An 18,394-nucleotide genomic window follows, 5' to 3' on the forward strand; every position below is an offset into this window, starting at 1 on the left:
GCTGAAACTGAAGCACTGTGGTTCTGTTTATCTTTCAAATGTTCATTGTGGTTGGTTTCAGATGCTGCAGCTCTTTCATAATTCATAGTTTGAGTTCTTGTTTGTTCAGTATTAATTGTCAGCCTTGTAAATACAAGCTGGACTGACTGTACATATCCTGAGAAAGGAAAATGAAATTCTCACTTTGTGCAGTAATCTACACCTGGCTTTTCTGCCTCCGTCCATATTAATGGACATCATATAACCTAAATGTCGTCTAAAATTAACGTTTATTTGCAACATAGTGTAGCAAACTATTACATGGTCAAAAACAAATTAATTTTAGCAAAAAAAAAAAGTTTTGTTTTGAAAGTAATTTGTGATGTTAAAATGGGGTCACGAGCCAAAAAAGGTTGGGAACCACTGAAATATGCTGAATTCATAATAAATATAATAAACACAAGAATACATGTAATGTTAATATCTTTAATATTCACATTTTTATAAATTTCCATTGCGCAACTTTTCCCAGTCACACAGAAAATATGTTAAATGTTATTTTCATCCTGATATAAGCAAAAATAAAATTCATTTTGGCAAGCTAAAAGGAGACTGGCAGTGCTACAGTAGATATATACATATGACATTTCAAGTGGTTTGGTGTAAAATATTATCTGAGTTTTGACAAAACAAATGTATGACACATTTAGTACCACTTGTTCTTGACATTCTGTACCTGAAAAACAAAAGTTCCCAGTAAAGATCACACTGCAAGTCAAAAGCAATTCAGTCGTACATTGAAAATATTAGCTTCAATTTCTCACCGTGATACAGTAATTCAAAGTGCAATAACATGTAGAAAATATCTGTTGTTATGAGATTAACACTTGTTAGACATGTCCATAGTTAATAAGCACAGCCGCTCCTATAGCAAAGTCTTCTTTCTGTCTCAGGAAAGTTGCTTTCAGCACCTAAAAAAATGAGTCAGTGCTATGTGAGCCTGACACAGCAGACTAAATGTTTACTACAGTTCTTCTACAGTTCTTGTATAGTAAGGTTTAAGTGTCCAAAATCAGACAAAATCCTCTTTCACTGCAGAACCCGGTTGTTTAGCACCTCAGTGTCCAGAAATCGCTTGAGCTGAGGAGTGAGAGAAGAAGACAAAGGAAGAATCAGAGCAGAAAATATCAAATGTATAAAAAAAGACGACGTTACCAAAGATTCTGTTTTTCCCTCTTTATGTTGTTATGGAAATACAAGTGAAAATGCATTTCAATAATATTCTAAATAGTAAGGAGTCAGGTTTTTACTTCAGTTTAAGAGACTGTGGTGCCATGGTGAAAAATGACAATTATTTGTAGTATTGGGACAATCAAACATTTTCATACTATTATACACCGTTGCCCTTAAAGTTGTAATAATTTAGTTTTCCTCCTTTTATTCCTACAACCTGTGAGCTCCCAAGAAGATGTTTATTCACCACAGGGACGTTTCAGGCATCGGCCCTTCATCGGACATGAGACAGGTCATGACACAGCTGCTTATATAGAACACTAACTGCAGTATCACATGACAGGCAATGTGTATTTACACATATTTACAGTAACTTTTGAAAACATGTTGTCTTTAAATACATACAGTCGCAGAAAAAAAATATTAGATCACCCTTGTTTTCTTCAATTTCTTGTTCATTTTAATGCCTGGTACAACTAAAGGTACATTTGTTTGGACAAATATAATGATAACAACAAAAATAGCTCCTAAGAGTTTAATTTCAGAGCTGATATCTATCCATTTTCCATGTTTTTTTTTTATAATAACCAAAATCACTTCAGTTCTTACATCAATAGCTATGGCATTCTACTGACAAAAACAGTGCTTTTAGGCATTCCATGTTTTCTTTTCTGTCTGTTTTGGTCACATGATACACACAGGAGTTAGTACTGGATGGCATAACCATTGTTTTTGATGACTTTTGATGGTCTAATAATTTTTTCCGTGACTGTACAAATAAGACTGTCAAGGGGCAATAAATAAAATAAAGTGTTCTGTGAGTTTTTCCCTGCCCATCTGAGTATGGTGACAGATCTACAGCATTAGTGCCATATTTACATATTCACAAAATGTACATATTTGAAGCAGTGTAGAAATGCATCCAAATTTAATTCCTTGTTCTTTTGGATCCTGCACACCTTTTATCAACTGGATGTGCATGTCACTACCTTTCTCCTTTTATTCCTACACATCAATAATCGCCTTTGTCCAGAGGTAATGATTACATATTGAGTCCCAGTTCCACTTTATCAACAATAAATCACATTGCCACAATCATTTCATGAGAAGAAGTAATAATATTTTATTCCAACTTTATGGGCAACAGTGTATCTAGCAGTAAATGACCATAAACAACAAAAACAGCTACATACCACATTAATATGATGAGTGAAACATTGTAAATACAGAATTTTTTTCACATTACTAAGTACAAATTTACAGTTTGCATTGTCCAACCATAGATTAAATCCTACAATAACCACCTTTAAAAGCACTGATAGTTAACATCTGTGCACTATTATCGTCACTTTTACTGTAACAACAGAAACTTTTACAAACCAACTACACATCACAGCCCATCTCTAACAGCAAACCTGAATATGCTGAACACCTGAATAGATGAGAGCGCTACAAAAAAAAAAAAAGTATGAAAAGATAAGTAAAGCACACCAAACGACCACACACAGAACAAAAAGCATGCAGTCGCACGTGCCTTTTCTACTGCAGAGTGTTTGCAGGCAACCACACGCTGCTGTCATGCCAGGAGAGCTGATTCATTTAGCAGTATAAATTCTTCTACAGTACTCATGCTCATAAATGTATCGCTGTGTGTACCAATATGTTGTGATTTATTTTGTACTCACAATGATCATATACTGCAAATGAATCAGGAACATCACTTGGTAATCAAATACCTGCTGATACTCGCTGATGGATTTAGTTTTCTCAGTACAAGGGTAAAATAACACAAGCCTCCTCTGTGTATTTACAGTACAAACAGTGATATCTGCTGTTTTTTTTTTTTTTTTTTCTTTTTTGTTTTTTTTTCTGACTTATCGCTGCCAGGCTACAGATGGGGAGCTAATTGGTGCGGTGGAATACAGCTGTGCTGACTATTGAAGTGTCAAGGTGTTAAATCAAAAGGTGTCTCTTTTGTTAATTATACACAATACTACAAACAGTCATGTTCCTTTGAGCCCTTTCTCTCCTTAACCATCCATAAATATTTTGGCAGAGAAACAAAAAGGAAAAAAAAAGAACAATTTACACACAATTATCACAGTGGGATGAGCTGACTGCCTGCAGATGTTTGTTTTGGTTATAATGGGAGGAGAGGCAGGGCTTCCCTAACCTAGACAAGATGTGTTTCCTACAGTCACAACAGAGCGGTGAGCATGCACGGAGTTGAAAAGCACACTTGTTAGAGAGAATTAAGGAGGCCTTGAAAGCATTAGTGCTGTAAAACGTGCAGTTAGGCCTTACTTTATTTCTCGGATTAGACAAACGTGTAGTGAATTCCGTTGCTTAGAGGAGAGGGAGGCGCCAGAGATACAGGAGGAAGAGGAGGAGGCGGAGGAGGAGGAGGAAGGGGAGGAGGGGTGGGGAGGTTAGACTGTGGAGGGACTAAGGAAGAGAGAGGAGAAAAGACACAGAGAGTTAATGGACAGACTGGACTGAAGCAGCTGAGCAGCACAGTCCAACTTGGACAATGATACCATTTACTGTTCTGCACATCAACCACATTACTGGATGGAAATCTGACATTTTATCAATACACACAGCTTGGCCAAAAAAACACAAAGTTCCACTCTCTAATATTTCATTGGACTGCTTTTAGCTTTTATTACTGCATGCATTCATCATTGCATTGTATCAATAAGCTTATGCAATGTCACAATACAACATTTTTTAAGACACATAACATTGTTGAACCTACTGAATGAACCCCAGATCATAACACTGCCCCCACAGGCTTGTACTGTAGGCACTAGGCATGATGGGTAATCACTTCATCTGCCTCTCTTCTCTGGACTCATCAGACCACATGACCTTTTTCCACTGAAACACAGTCCAATGTTTATGCTCTCTATTAAACTGATTAAAGAACCTGTTGTACCTAAAATATATTAAAATCCTCTAAGACTCGAACCGTCGTCTGTGGGTTATTTTCAAACTAATAATCCACAAATATGCATTAACCCTTTCATGCATAGTGGTCACTACAGTGTACAGCTATCCTACAGCTGTTCTCTTGTATATCTATGTTTTATGTTGTTTTAGTTCCATATCAGCCAACACAGTGGACACTTATGCACCATCGCATACACTGACATTCATACCATTACGGTAACTTTGCTGTTCTTGATAAACCTGATCTGCACTAACATGTTTTAGTGTAAATCAGTTGCTAATTGTTGTTAGACTGTAATTAAATATATATAAGTTGGGCTTATTTTTGCATATTATCTCCATGAAGTGAGTAATAACTAGTATTAGAGTACGATAAAATGTAAGTTGCATGAAAAATGTTTTTTATTTTGTAGTTTTCAAACAGTATATCACTTTGATGATTGGTTTTAATTTTTGCTTCAAATATTAAATGCATGGTGTCCAGGTGAGTGGGCATTTTTGTAATTTCATGAAAAATAGCTTGTCGCGGGGTTCTTTCCCACACTACTCAAAAATAACACCACAGGTGTAGTTGAAGGTGCAAAAAGATGGTGGTGATTTATTTGCCGTCGGCCTCCCAAAGTGCAGTGCAATACATACATATATAATATATATATATATATATGCAAAGTGACATCAAAAATGAAAAAAAATTTTTTTACAAACACACGAGAAAAAAATACATCAGCGCAAAGTCCTTCAGTAACTCACTTGACAAAAGTTTAACAATCAACAACACAGTTGCCAGCTCTGCAACTCAACCAACACTGAGCACTAGGGCTTCAGCAGCCTTCTTTTAAACCTAAACATAAAAAAATTTCAGTCACTGTTTTTATATGCCTAAAGAGGAATAAAAACCTTCAGGAAAAAAATGTTGACTAAGGTTCTCAAAATTCATGCATGAAAGGGTTAAATCAGTAGTTCTGTTGCTCTTACTTGGACATGTACAGGCTCCGTTGTGAATGTTAATGGCTGATTCATCATAATTTCCTACTTTGAGCCAATTAACGGTCGTAGAAAGGTAGTAAATTAGAGCAAACAGTAATTAATTTGAACATTTAAAACATCCGCATTAAATTTTCTAAATAACAAAAAAAATGCAATAGGTTTTGTCTGGGTTCAAGCAAAAAAATCACATTTTGATATTATTTTTCTTGAAAATTATGACTTTAAATGAACTGGATGAAATCATGGTTCTTCTGATTCTGACTGATACTATAAAAATACTTTAGAAAAATGGAATAAACTACAGGTCAGGTACGGCAAAAACAGTTCTTGGTCTCTAATCCCTGCAGTTATTATCCAATGGAAGGATCTGAACTACTTACATAAATCCAGGTGTCCATAATTTTTTTAGTCAGGCTTTATATATAAATAGACAGATCATTTTATTGTTATCCCAGGACACATGAAATAACTGTGCACTTGAACGAAATTTCATTGAATGATTCTCAAACATATGTATTCTTACTCTGATTAGGAAATTAATTGGAGAAATGTTTTGTATATTATAGCAAAAAAAGTGATTTTGTGATTTATGATTTTGTCAGTACCTGTAATTTATTAAACTTGTGCAAAATTTATGGAATTTCAACATAATTATAAACAAGTCCTGTTCAAAAGATAACAATATTATCTGCAATTATGCAACCAGAGGTTATAAAGCTACAGCTATTTGAGTAGAACATGTAAAGACAATCCCAAATAAGTTAAGCCGATGTTCAATATCCTGGTAATTAAATGATAAACTGCATATTTTTTATTGTAACATTTCGTATCTTTGTGTCCTTCACCCACTGAGGTATAAAAACTCTCATGAAAAGGGTTTGAGTCTCAGATGTGAGACAAACTGTGTTTGGCGTCTCAACAGCTGATGTTCTTGATCAGGTTTCATGTGTGCTAATAAAACGGTGAATTCCACTGCATGAAAATACCAACGCTCAGAAATTCATTCAGATAATAAATATGTGCACCGGTTCCCTCCTTCATCATCTGCCATTCAGAGCTTATAATCATTTTTACATAGTGCTTTAATTTATGCTTTAGTTTTGCAACATGTGAACATTTTATCAGCTTCAATGAGCAATGAATGGCTGAAGACACAATACACAAGGAAGTTTATTTTACAGATCAATAGTTGGAAGATATATTTCCAAGCAAGAAATTCGAAATTCTTTTCAATATTTCAGCCAAGTAATTACAAAACACTGAATTATTTAAGTATTTCTAATACTATATTCCACAATCTGGAATATATTCTTTAATATATAGAGAATGTAATTGCAGTGCTGCATATTCCTGCTTTTATGCTGGCATTATTGAAGTCTCTCATGCATAATACTGCAAAAAAGCCTCTTCTTTTAATTCAGGGGTTTGAAAGTGCACCAGCATACCTTACTGTAACACCAAAGAGAGAGAAAGTCATTGATTCAGTCTCCACTGACAAGATGCCACCAGTTATATTCTCTGACATTTCTCTATGCTGGAAATAATGTTATAATTGTTGACTTTGCCTCACTGTGCATATTAAGCTTCCACACACGCTGACAGCTTGAGTGTTACCGTGTGTGACAGATGTATATGTGTGCATTTATGTGTGTGTGAGCGAGGCAGACAGACTGACAATCTGCTGCAGCTACAGTGAAAATGAACTTGCCTGCCTGCTGTAGAGTATGAAAGAGATGAAAAGTGAGCGCAGTGTCTTTTATGCAGGTTCAGAGCTACGTTCAAAGGAGCAGCAATGGTATGCACAAGGAGAGTGGAGTTTGACTGGGTCATTGATCAGCACACAAAATGGCCTCATCAAGCGATTCCTCCCCTGTCTGAAAGATTCTACATGGTTTGCAATTAGAGACTATCCAAGCTACTAATAAGGAATAATGTTCAGTTATTAGGAAATGAACAGCCTTATTGCTTGACTCTGCACCTTATGCCCTTCTCATCTCCACCGCATCAAGCAGTGTTCTTGAAAGGCTGCTTTCCTCTCTTTATCCTTTCTTCAACCAAAGATCACATCAATTTGATGTCGGGATCAGTTTTACTGATGCTGTCAGTGCTGGTACTTTTTTTTTTTTTTTTTTTTTTTGACAGATACCGTAATTATTTCTGTAAGTGGTTCTGTGAAATAATGATGCTGAGAGTTGGTTTTTGCTCTTTTTCATAAAGTAAAGATGTAAAATCTACAGTAGATGCTGGATCAAATGCACACATATGTTTTTGTCCAATGATGACTAACCAACCTGCAACCAGTTTGCTCTTTAGGGAGGCTTCTGAGGCCAGAGCGTAGGACATAGTGATGATCCTCTCCTGCTCCTGCAGAGCTGAGTCCAGTGCCACCACTCCCACCTCTGGTTTGTCCACAGGTACTGTAGGGCCTAGGTTTTGCACACTGCACTCATGCACAAAGATATAAAAAAAAACAAATGATGACCACACATGATCCTGCAAATGACCACTTTCACTTAAGTCAAATTATAAGATGACCTTCAGTCTGGAATCTCTGCTAAGGTCAGCTGTGAATTAACACATTTTATTTTATTTACCTGGACTTCGCTAAAATGCTCTTGATGCGCTCCACCTTGCGATGGCGCTCCTCAACCTCTTGTGGACTGAGGGGCTCCTCAGGTTCTGAATCCACATAGCGTTCTGGGATCAACACCTTCTGAGGCTTGGACAGCTACACAAAACAGTTATTTTCATGTCAGTGTACCAAACATGTTACAGTGAGATTTGAGAGATTGACTGACATACAATGAACAAACTAGTGGGAATAACTGTGCCCATGCTTTTCCTTTTCTTGCTACAGTGAAGAGTGTTTGATGAGTTCGTATGCTTCTTGCTTATCTTTGTTGACATGAGAATGAGCTGAACCGTAACTTAATGTACCTCTTTGCTGAGATCCAGATCATAGTCTAGTGGTTCCAGATCAACTTCTTTGGTGGGAGTGGTCGAAGCCGTGGAACGGAAAGTCAGCCATTCATCCGAATGTGAGCGCGGCCTCTCTTTATGCTCAGGAGGCCGTTCCTCACCCTGGACGCTCCTAACTCCCTGAGCCTCCTCTCCTTGAACAGCCCTCTCGAGCAACTGCAGGTCAAAGTCCTGCTCTCTCTTCCACTGGACAACGCACACAGGAAAAAAAACAAAAACAACACTGTGAAACAAATTACAGGCTGCTGCCATCACATTGTCTTGTCATGTAAATGTGAAACTGACTTCTTTCACTTGCCTTCACACATTATTTCATGTAACAAGTGCTGTACAACACACTAGTTATCACTTGAATCCTACCATGGTTTTAAAAGCTGCAGAGAAGGTGTCTGTATGTGCACAAGTGTGAACAAGAAAAAAGGGGGAGCATGCATAGATGAGGTATGCATGCTTGAATGAAACTGAAATCACAGCATGCTCTCTACCACAGTGATAAGGGGGACAGAAATATACCAGTGAAACAAACAGGAAAGATCACAGTGCTGACATTCCAAAAAAATAAAAAATAAAATAAAAGTGTCCAGGCATTTATGTGACAATAAAACATTCAACACACATCACCACACTGGAACTACTCAGAAAACCAATATAATAAACAGAAAACATTGCAATATGTGTTCATTAGAAAGATGTTTATTTATTTGCAAACATTCACATATGAAATAAGGTGTCATCTTATAGCTAATTATGAATTAGCAAATAAAACACTGAGCGAAATCACGATGCTGTGATATGAAATGGACGGCATACACAATACTATGTTCATTAGTTTGTATCTTGTAAATAAAAGGCTTCTTCGTACAAAAACATAAAGTGGTAAATTGGACAACAGCAGGCCCATAACCACAAACACTTAAACCATCCTCCCCTTCAAGTTCAGAAAGAAAAAAAAATGCTTTGATGAAGTTGAGATGAGTACATTTAGCACGGTATTGCTCAGTGCATGTCAATGTTTTGGTCAGTAGAAAATAAGTACACTCTGTCACACATACACACACACACTCATAAATGAACTGTTAAGAGACAGTGAATGGAGGCTTTAGTATGAAGAAGTGGGACATGACTGTAACAAGGACACACGTATAAGTGCAATTCTGAATGTTAAGGAAAACAGTGTTGCAAGGAAGGAGAAAACATAGAGAAATAATCAGCGGAAAGACCAGTGTGAGACATGTGACGGCATACGTAAAGTAATACTAGAGTCTATGACAGACAATAGTGGAAGAGAAGAGTCTGATGTTAGAGGCTGATGGCACCGGAGGCTCTGATGTAATTAGTGTGTTACTTGTAAAACAAAAAATACCATCTTTAGTCAAAGTATACTTAATAATTTCCACTTTAAAGCAGTTCGTCACGGTTCGTCACGTCCACTTTAAAGCAGTTCATCACGGTATGAGTATTAAGTCTTTAAACCACTACATTTCGCTTTTGCATTACAGTTTGTAAAGCAGAGACAGTTATCTACCACTGAAAACATGCTTGTATTACAGTTACATACTGAATTACCAAACTGCACTTCACCTTTGTAATGTCAGGAGTAGAGAAAAGGCAAACTACACTGAGTAAAGGCATGCATTAGTATATCACCACTCTCCATTTGGTTGTCATCATGCATGAGAGTGTGACGTGTGATACTGCTCTAATGACATACTGATCCCAAGTCTGCTGAAAGTGGGCGCGAGGAAGAGGATGAAGTGCGGGATGATGAAGAGGCATGGCGGTCTCCGTGACTCAGGGTGCGTTTGCGCTGGCGGACGAGGGCCTTCTGGTGCCTCTTCATCCTCTCCAGCTGCTCATCAGCACTCATCTTCCCTCTCTGCTGCTGCTGCGCTGGGTCCCCAGAGTACAGACGCTCCAAGGCACTTTTTGGTCTCTCCTGAGATGAGTGGGAGGTAAGGGAGTTGATAACAAGAGCAAAAGGTGCAGCAGAAGGCAAAGAAGTAGAAAAACTGATTAAATGTAGCGTCGGATCAGAAGTGAGGCAGCAATCCTAAAAAATATAATTTATCATCTGTTTCCAAAATGGTATTGTAAGAATGTCTTCAATAAAAATATCCATTGAATAGAAATTAAAAAAAAAAAGAATTTCATCATTTGATTGTAAATATTCCAACACATTAGCACACAATTATCTTGCTAGTGAAAAATAACATAAATACATAAATAATGAATCTGTTTTTTTCAAATATGAATTAATAATACATAATAAAACAGCATCATTAATGTATTTTTTTCAAGGTTGACCAATTGTGTATTTTTTGAGACCAATGTAATAACATTAGTTTGGAACAGGAAGAAGTAGATGGCTGATTAATTGGCCAGTATAATCAGAACTAAAAACACATTATGCATGTCTGAAATTAACCATGTTTCACTTTATTAGACACAGAATAGCTGGAGTACTAAACATCTAAGACAATGTAATAAATAGATAAACAAATCTGAATCAAAAGTCAGAATAATCAAAAAAATGTGTAACCGAACTACGGATTTTAAACTTTTAAGATATTATTTTCTCTCAAAGTCAGTTTTTCCAGATTAGAAACTTAATTTGACTATCAGCATCAAATTTAGTTCATGGATTTGACTGATTAACTGGTAATCTTCCGCTCTTGTACAAATCACTAATACAAGAATAAAGAACAGATATGCCACTGGATTATCAAAGCATTTGGTCTACTGTGACATTATAAACTTGTCTTCTCCTTAGACCTAAATGGGATCTGTATCATCTAGAATTGGAGTTACTTTTTACTGCATCTGCTCTGTCATGTGTCTTGTGTCCCCACTTTTGATTCACTCTTTACTTTGTGATTCTTTTCAATTAATTCTGAGCCTCACCTTCCCACTGACAGCTGAGGCTGCTCTTCGGAGAGTCACATATGAGGAGATGCTTGAGGACTGATTTAGCCTAAGTGAGGAGGCAGCCGCTCCTGAGGGAAAGCCAACAGACATTAAAACACCAATCTTAACATGAAAGCGTTGCTCCAAAAAATATTGGTGGGAGGACATTGAGTGTGAAATACTAGTGTATAATGTTAACACAATAAATAGGCTGGAGGGAACTCAATTCTGCAACCACAACAGTCCTCTAACCTCTGCTCGGTAATGTCTGATATCCTCCATCGTGTCCTGATGCTGATATGCTGATGTGACTGGAACCATCTCCGACTCCCATAAGCTCAGGGTCACTCAGGAAAGGTCGAAGTTCAATCTGAGATACACACACAGATTAAATCAGGGGTGTCAAACACATGGCCCACAGGTAAAAAAAAAACAAAACAAAAAACAGAGGGTCCAATCCAGCCTGTGGGATGAATTTGTGAAATGTAAAACTGGCACTGAACATATTAAGAATCAAGGGTGTCAAAATCATTTTAGTTCAGGGTCTACATACAGACCAATGTGGTCTCAGCTTAATTGGACCACAATAACCGATACATAATGACAACTCCAAATTTTTCTCTTTGTTTTAGTGTAAAAAAGTAAAATTACATGAACATTTTTACATCTACAAACTATCCTTTCACAAAAAAATGTGAATAACTACAACAAATATGTACAACCTCAAATGTTTTAAGAGAAGTAATTGCAATTTTAATAATATTCTGCCTGTTACTATATGTTTTGTGTCTTTGTAGATCCACTGTGAGCTGTAAAGTGTGGTCCACATGTGTAAATGATAAACTGAGGCATAATATTAAAATTGCACATATTTTTCTTACAAAATCTCAGGTTCAAGTTATTCCCATTTTTTAAGTACAGTTTGTAGATGTAAACATTTTCATAATGTCATTTTATTTTTTTCACTGTAAAACATAGAGGAAAGTTTGGAATCTGCATTATTTATAGGTTATTATGTTATCATTTACCCTGCCCCCGGAAGGGGAGGCAAGGAGTATTGTTTTTGGTTCGGTTTGTTTCTATGTTTGTTAAGACTCTAGCAGCAAAACTATTGGTTGAATAATACCAAATTGGGTTTATAGATTTCCAGTGACCCAGAATAGATGTGGTTACATTTTGGGAATAGTAGGTCAAAGTTAAATTTTTTAATGAATTTTTTAAAGCTTTTTTTTTCCTCCCATTTACTTATAATGGGTGAGATTTCACATGTCTATAAAAACATCAATTTTGTTTAAATTTACATCAAACTTGGTTCATATATAGAGGGAACTGATATGCTGACATCAGCACATGTATAGATATGATGACATCAGTTGGATCGACACCAATATAAGCTACAATACATGCGAGGGGCGGGGTTTGTTGTGCCTGGTACCACTTGTTTTATTTGAGGTCATACGGGGCTGTATGTGGCCCCTGAACTAAAGTGACTTTGACGCCCCTGAAGTAAAAAGTGTGAAATTGCTACTATCACCATACAAACACACGCATCCACAAATACTGTGTGTACCTTAGTGTCTCCGTTGGTGAACTGGCCTATTTCTCTGTCCCTCTTGCGTTCGTCTGACTGTCGTTTGAGGCCACGTACAGATGTGTGTCGGATGACTGTGGTCTCTCTGGGCAGCGGGGGCACAGCGGGGGGGTGCTCGTTGGGACTGTAGAGCTGAGGTAGAGGAGGTCTGGGGGGCACGTCTTCCTCACCCTGTGAAAACAGAATCTGACTGACAGGGCTGTGCAAGATGACAACAGAAAAACATCCTGTCATTTCAAATTACGCTCTATTGTTTTTCACTGACTTATAAATCACACTCTTTGTGACCATACTTGTCATCATTTGAATAAGATTTTGTGTTCTTCCACATGGTGCAGATGCAGGCAGGACATTAATGTAACGAAACACAAACAAACCTAAGAGTGAATGTGGCACAGAATGCAGACATTCTGAACAGTCTTTATATAATGTATTAATATTTATATTTGGATACATGTTTAACTGAAAATTCCTCAAGTATTTCTATACAAACAAAGAAGAAAATTACAAATGATCACATACAAGTAAATACTGTTTATTTATTGTGTATAAGGAAGAAAGTAAGAAACATTTTTCTTTTCTCATGTAGTCAATTTAAACAAAACACTCATTGAAAATTTGCTATTTAATGATACGTATCATTTTTTGAATACAAAATAAATACCTATTTTGAGATTTGGTATTATCACTCAACCACTGAGATTTTTTTTAACAGGACACATGCATTATTTGTATAATAATACACATATACAAACCAATAATGGATGCACTGTATTACCGTTACCGTAACTTATGCAACCAGTGCACAGAAAATTAATTTGGTAAACAATCATGCTAACCATGAAGTAAAATGTCAAACATTTACTGCTTTCATGTTCACTGTCAAATATTACTTGGTTTTGCCATTTTACATGAATGTTAAGTGAATACCACTGTACCATGCACCTTACACAGCTACAATACTGTAAATGTATGTATATACAAGAGCTACCCCTTTGGGTTTACATTGTTTAATATTTATATTTTACCTTGTGTGCTATGTGTGTAATTACTGCTTTACTATTACTATTAACTATGGGTATAAAAACATACCCATATATAATATATATTTCACTATGCAGTATACCATGTATAATTGTTAAAACCTGTTTTACATCTTGTCTTACATCTCTTTCCTTGGGTTGGCTGGAAAAAATGCATACACTTTGAGACATCAACACAGCTAAAATAAAAATTGTGTAAACATAACCATTAAACCATGAAAAACATATATTTGTTGTCTTAGAACAACCCCTCTCATTTGAACAGTCAAATGAGAAACAGGAAAATGTATTTCATGCAGCAATCCTGCACAAACTGCAAGTAAGGTATAAAAAATATCAAGAGATTTAGTTGTAATAAATAATCAAAATTCTCATCAAAGAATCTTCTGATGGTTATTTCTGCAGTACATGTTCAATCAGGGGGTCACTCACCCATTTCAGCCCGGTGATGGGGGTTGCAGAGTGGTGTAAGGGCTGCTGGCTGGGGCTGGAGGAGAGGGTGGGGGTGTGGCTACTGGGGCTGAGGTGGGGGCTGTGCTGCTGCTGCTGCTGCTGCTGCTGGGACAGTCTCATCTCCATAGCAGACGGGCTCCCAGACACAGAAGGCACTGATGACGCCGACACTGAAGGCACAAATTTCCTCTCTGGGGAAATCGATGTATATGAACATGTAAAATGAATACACATGCAGTAAAGACAGCGCTTTCTTTTCCCATAGGAGATGTTCCAGCTGTATATTATTAGGGGCTGTAATGATAACCTACAGTATGTTGATCATGTAGCTTGTGATGTGTTGTTAAAACTACGAGTATTATTTGCTTTTGACAAATGCGATGCCTCCAGGTGCTAGCGGAGTGTGTCTCACCTGGGTTGGTCACAGAGGAGATAGTGACTTTGTAGTTGGCTTTACTGGAACTGAGGCCTGCAATGACATCCTCAATCCTCCACAACTCTTTCCTGATCTGGACTTTCTCTTGCTTCTCACAGTGAAACAAATAATGGATGACAGACACAGAAACACAAAGGCACATGTTTATTAACTGCTTCCTGCAAAATGACTTTTTTTTGTTACAGTTCAACTACTCAACGCTGATGAAAAGTCATTTCTTCTGCCAAATAGAGCTTTTCATTTTGGGTCCATATATAACCCCCTTATGAACAGATGTTAACCACAGAGAATCCCTTGCTTTGCCTTTGCATATGGAATCAGTGGTCCCTTCTCTGTAACCATTCCCACACACACCCATCCATGAGAGTCAATGCCTGCTTGTGTGTGTGTGTGTGTGTATGTTAGTAGAGATCGCTGGGCCACGGACCTGAGTCAGATCACTGCGGTTCATCTGCCCCTGCAGGGCTGACTTTAGCCAGTCCACGTCTCTCTCCAGCCGGTTGTATTCGTTCCACGCATTCTCCATCTCCTACGGAACACATCCAGAGACTCTCCAGATTACAATAATGCATTCAGCTGCTTTCAGAAAGTGTTCATCCCAAAACAAATTTTCCACACATTTAAAAGCCCACGTGTGTTGAGTAGCAGTAGGAAGTCAGTCACTCAAATCAAATGTTTTCTAACTCTAAATTACATTTGCTGAAAGTGAATCATTTAGATACGATGAGATGTTCGCATTCCTCATTCGGTGTGATAAACTTTCATCAAATATAAGTGAATTAAATTTGTAAGCAAAGAATGAGTGTACTGTATTGGAAAAAAAAAACTTGTAAAATTATTTTCATTTGCATAACTGTTACTTCACAACTAGAGCAGCAAACAACTTCGTGGTTTATTTGTACATGTTCTTCTGAAACACTTTTCACTTTAACGGTGAATATTTTGAATATGAATGAACTTCTTGATTCAAGCATTTCGCTGAACGACTGAAATGTACTCATTTTCTAAAACTCAGGTTTGTCCCCGACGACTCATATTGATAGTCACAGTCAACCTGAAACAAGGTGCAAGCTGCGAAAAGGAACATGTAAAAATAGAACTGAATTTACTCTTTTCACTCCATAACATAACAAAATTAGCAGCAGAGAAGTACTTATTGTAATAGAGGAAATTTTGAGATTACACACTCTTTATACAAAACATTCACATGTAATAGATACATCTATGTGCACAGATTTCGTCTTACTGTAGATACTTGTGATATTTCAGCCCTGATGTGCACCACATCCTCTTGTAGTAATTTCTGCTGGTAGGCAATCTTCTCAGCATGAGCCGGCTGATCTCGGTACTGCTCCATCTGCTGGTGGGAAACATCCAGCACAGACTCCAGTTTGTCCTAGATAAGAAGACACAAACGTAAGACACGAGAAACATCTGTGAACTATGCCAGTACAGGCCACACACACACACCCACACAAAGATACAGGAAATACTGCATGCAAAGTATGTACAATAGTGACATTTTTAACAAAGTATGTATAAAGAGGGAACCTTGTCTTCCTTTAAAGTGCGTATCCTGGCTTCGAGCTCCTGTAAAATCTTGTCTTGTTCACACAATCGGCTTAATTTCACCTAAATAAAAAAGAAGGGTTTGTAAATTACAGGATATATTGACAACAATCTGTTTATCTGTTTTCAACTGTCCCCTACTTGTTTGCTACCAGTGGACCCAGATAAGACAAATTGATTTCCTACTGTCTGTTCACTAAATTTGTCAATAAGTCTCATCTATGTGAAAAGCCCCAGAGGAGTTAATCTCAGCAGCTCAGTGGGAAATATCAAAAGGCTGAATACTGTCTAGTTTGGAGGCGAGATCGGGCAATACCCATTATGAGTAATCATAATCAAAAATCCATATTTTCAGATTCACTTTTGGAGGAAACCGTGTTTATTGAGAGTGACAGATTTGTTTTCCCAGAAATGGGTTATATGTTTATGAAAACAACATAAGACTGCTTAGTTCACAGTCTTTCTCACACAGTGGATTTTTTTCTCAGATCTATTTATCATTCTGTTCAATTAATAATTAAGCTGTTTTTATTTTGCTGCTGTATATTGTTGTTTTTAATTGCATGAAATATTCATTGTTCAGACAAATTTACTGGCAATTTCTTATAAATTGTTAAAGTGGAACAATGCTAATGATGAAAAGCCAGGACATCCATCTTATTTACCTCTATTCAGCAGAAAACAAAGAATGAGAAAAGCAGGATCAGGCAAATCAAACTGAAAAATTTAACAGCTCAACATCTAAAACTCCCATTACATGTATTTTTCCCTTTAAATTGCAGGGAGGAAAATAAAAGCTGTGGTCGATACTCTCAGGCCCTCACTGTGCTGTGTGGATGGGTGTCCCCACAGTGTTGCAATGTACATACGTTCCCTTCCCTCCGCAGCCTCTGTTTACCACAACTTAAGAACAAACACACAAACACAAGCCACGCTAAAGCACATAGTAAAGTCAGACTAAAGTCGACTGCTTCTCTGTAGTGGATTGTAAGAAGTCGGAAATGGAGATCTTAAAGAAAAGAAACAAGCAGGGGGAGAAAAAAAAAAAAAAGGCTGTTTGTCAAGTTGTTTCTTTAAATTATCCCGAAAACATAATTATTCACTTACATCGGCATCACTTTCTGCTATTTTCACAGGCCTTGATGGTCTTTCTTTTTTTAGGCTTTCACATCCAGTAACCTGAAATCCCCAACAGCCACAAATAAAATCAAATATTTAATATCAGTTATTATTACAGTATTAAATACTTTGACTGTAGTACTCCCAGGTACATGACTGATTTTTTTTTTAACATAAACACACAGCGAGACAAGTCAAGCTGGATGGGTCTGATAAAAATAATACAAAAACAAGAAATTAAAAAAAAACTACCACAACCATCAACAGAAAGAGCAGGAGCTGGTATAACGCAAGGCGAGCAAAACATGTTTTTAGAGAGAATCTGCATCTTTAAATGTAATGAAAAACACAAAAACCCCAAAGATGCTCTTTCATGGCTGGTTGTTACTACAAATATGTTCAACAACGACCACGTTTCAGACCATGAGGGGGAAAACAGCAGGGAGGGATGTTTAACTAAAAGTGTTAAAGTGTGGGTTAAACAGGCCTCTAGTCTCACGAAAGGATGTGGTGGCACAAATAAGTTAACTGTGCTGGAACTGATCAGTTAACGGAGCTTTATCTGAGTATTTTTAGTACTATTTTACCACTGAATAACGCTTCTTAGAAAAGAAGTATCTTAAAATGAATAAAAAAGCATCTCCCATTGAAGTAAGATTGTTTGAAAGGTCTCGTTATGTGTTTAATTGTTCAACACATACATGTATTTCAGCAATATGCAGGTGTGACGCACTATCAACAAGTATCGTGACAATCATTTTTATTGCTACGTCATCAGCCTTGACATTACTTCATTCTTGGAATGGCGTTGTATTCTACACAGCAGCTTAAACCTAGAGTTCAGATCACACACAGAGACACCAGAACTGCCACACCCTGCATGTCGGAGCTTCAGTCAAAGGGGCATGGCACCTATTTTACATTTCAAAACCAATTAACAAGTCATGGGAAGCACTACACGGCCTGTGAGAACAGTTGTTAATGTATTCTGTGGTTCTGGAGGAGCTTTAGGAGTATGAGAAAATTACAGAAGTGACATCATTGGCATATTTCAGACAGAGAGAAAGAAAAATTGCAAAATCGAAGTTGAATAATATAGGGATTAATTAGACAGGAGGGTTTACCAATCAGGTTAACCCATAAAGATCC

At 37.1% G+C, this 18,394-nt stretch overlaps 1 protein-coding gene across 15 annotated transcripts in view; it reads right to left on the minus strand.

Moving 5' to 3' along the window:
* Window positions 1-449: 449 nt before the first annotated feature.
* plekha7b (pleckstrin homology domain containing, family A member 7b) overlaps window positions 450-18,394 on the minus strand; it is a 76,893-nt gene continuing 58,948 nt past the window's right edge. For 9 of the 15 annotated variants that reach the window (XM_030130979.1, XM_030130981.1, XM_030130972.1 and 6 more), the window contains 14 exons: window positions 17,234-17,305; window positions 16,109-16,189; window positions 15,804-15,953; window positions 14,985-15,086; window positions 14,534-14,645; window positions 14,101-14,312; window positions 12,605-12,796; window positions 11,287-11,404; window positions 11,032-11,123; window positions 9,842-10,066; window positions 8,089-8,316; window positions 7,746-7,879; window positions 7,443-7,591; window positions 450-1,119 (listed from right to left, as the gene is read on the minus strand). In XM_030130979.1, the coding sequence (XP_029986839.1) occupies window positions 1,097-1,119; window positions 7,443-7,591; window positions 7,746-7,879; window positions 8,089-8,316; window positions 9,842-10,066; window positions 11,032-11,123; window positions 11,287-11,404; window positions 12,605-12,796; window positions 14,101-14,312; window positions 14,534-14,645; window positions 14,985-15,086; window positions 15,804-15,953; window positions 16,109-16,189; window positions 17,234-17,305 (1,890 nt within the window). In that variant the 3' untranslated portion in view covers window positions 450-1,096. The remainder of the gene's footprint in view (window positions 1,120-7,442; window positions 7,592-7,745; window positions 7,880-8,088; window positions 8,317-9,841; window positions 10,067-11,031; window positions 11,124-11,286; window positions 11,405-12,604; window positions 12,797-14,100; window positions 14,313-14,533; window positions 14,646-14,984; window positions 15,087-15,803; window positions 15,954-16,108; window positions 16,190-17,233; window positions 17,306-18,394) is intronic. The other 6 variants (XM_030130975.1, XM_030130974.1, XM_030130973.1 and 3 more) reach the window with 1 other exon arrangement.

Source organism: Sphaeramia orbicularis, chromosome 3, assembly GCF_902148855.1.
Source record: "Sphaeramia orbicularis chromosome 3, fSphaOr1.1, whole genome shotgun sequence".
Classification (NCBI taxonomy): domain Eukaryota; kingdom Metazoa; phylum Chordata; class Actinopteri; order Kurtiformes; family Apogonidae; genus Sphaeramia; species Sphaeramia orbicularis.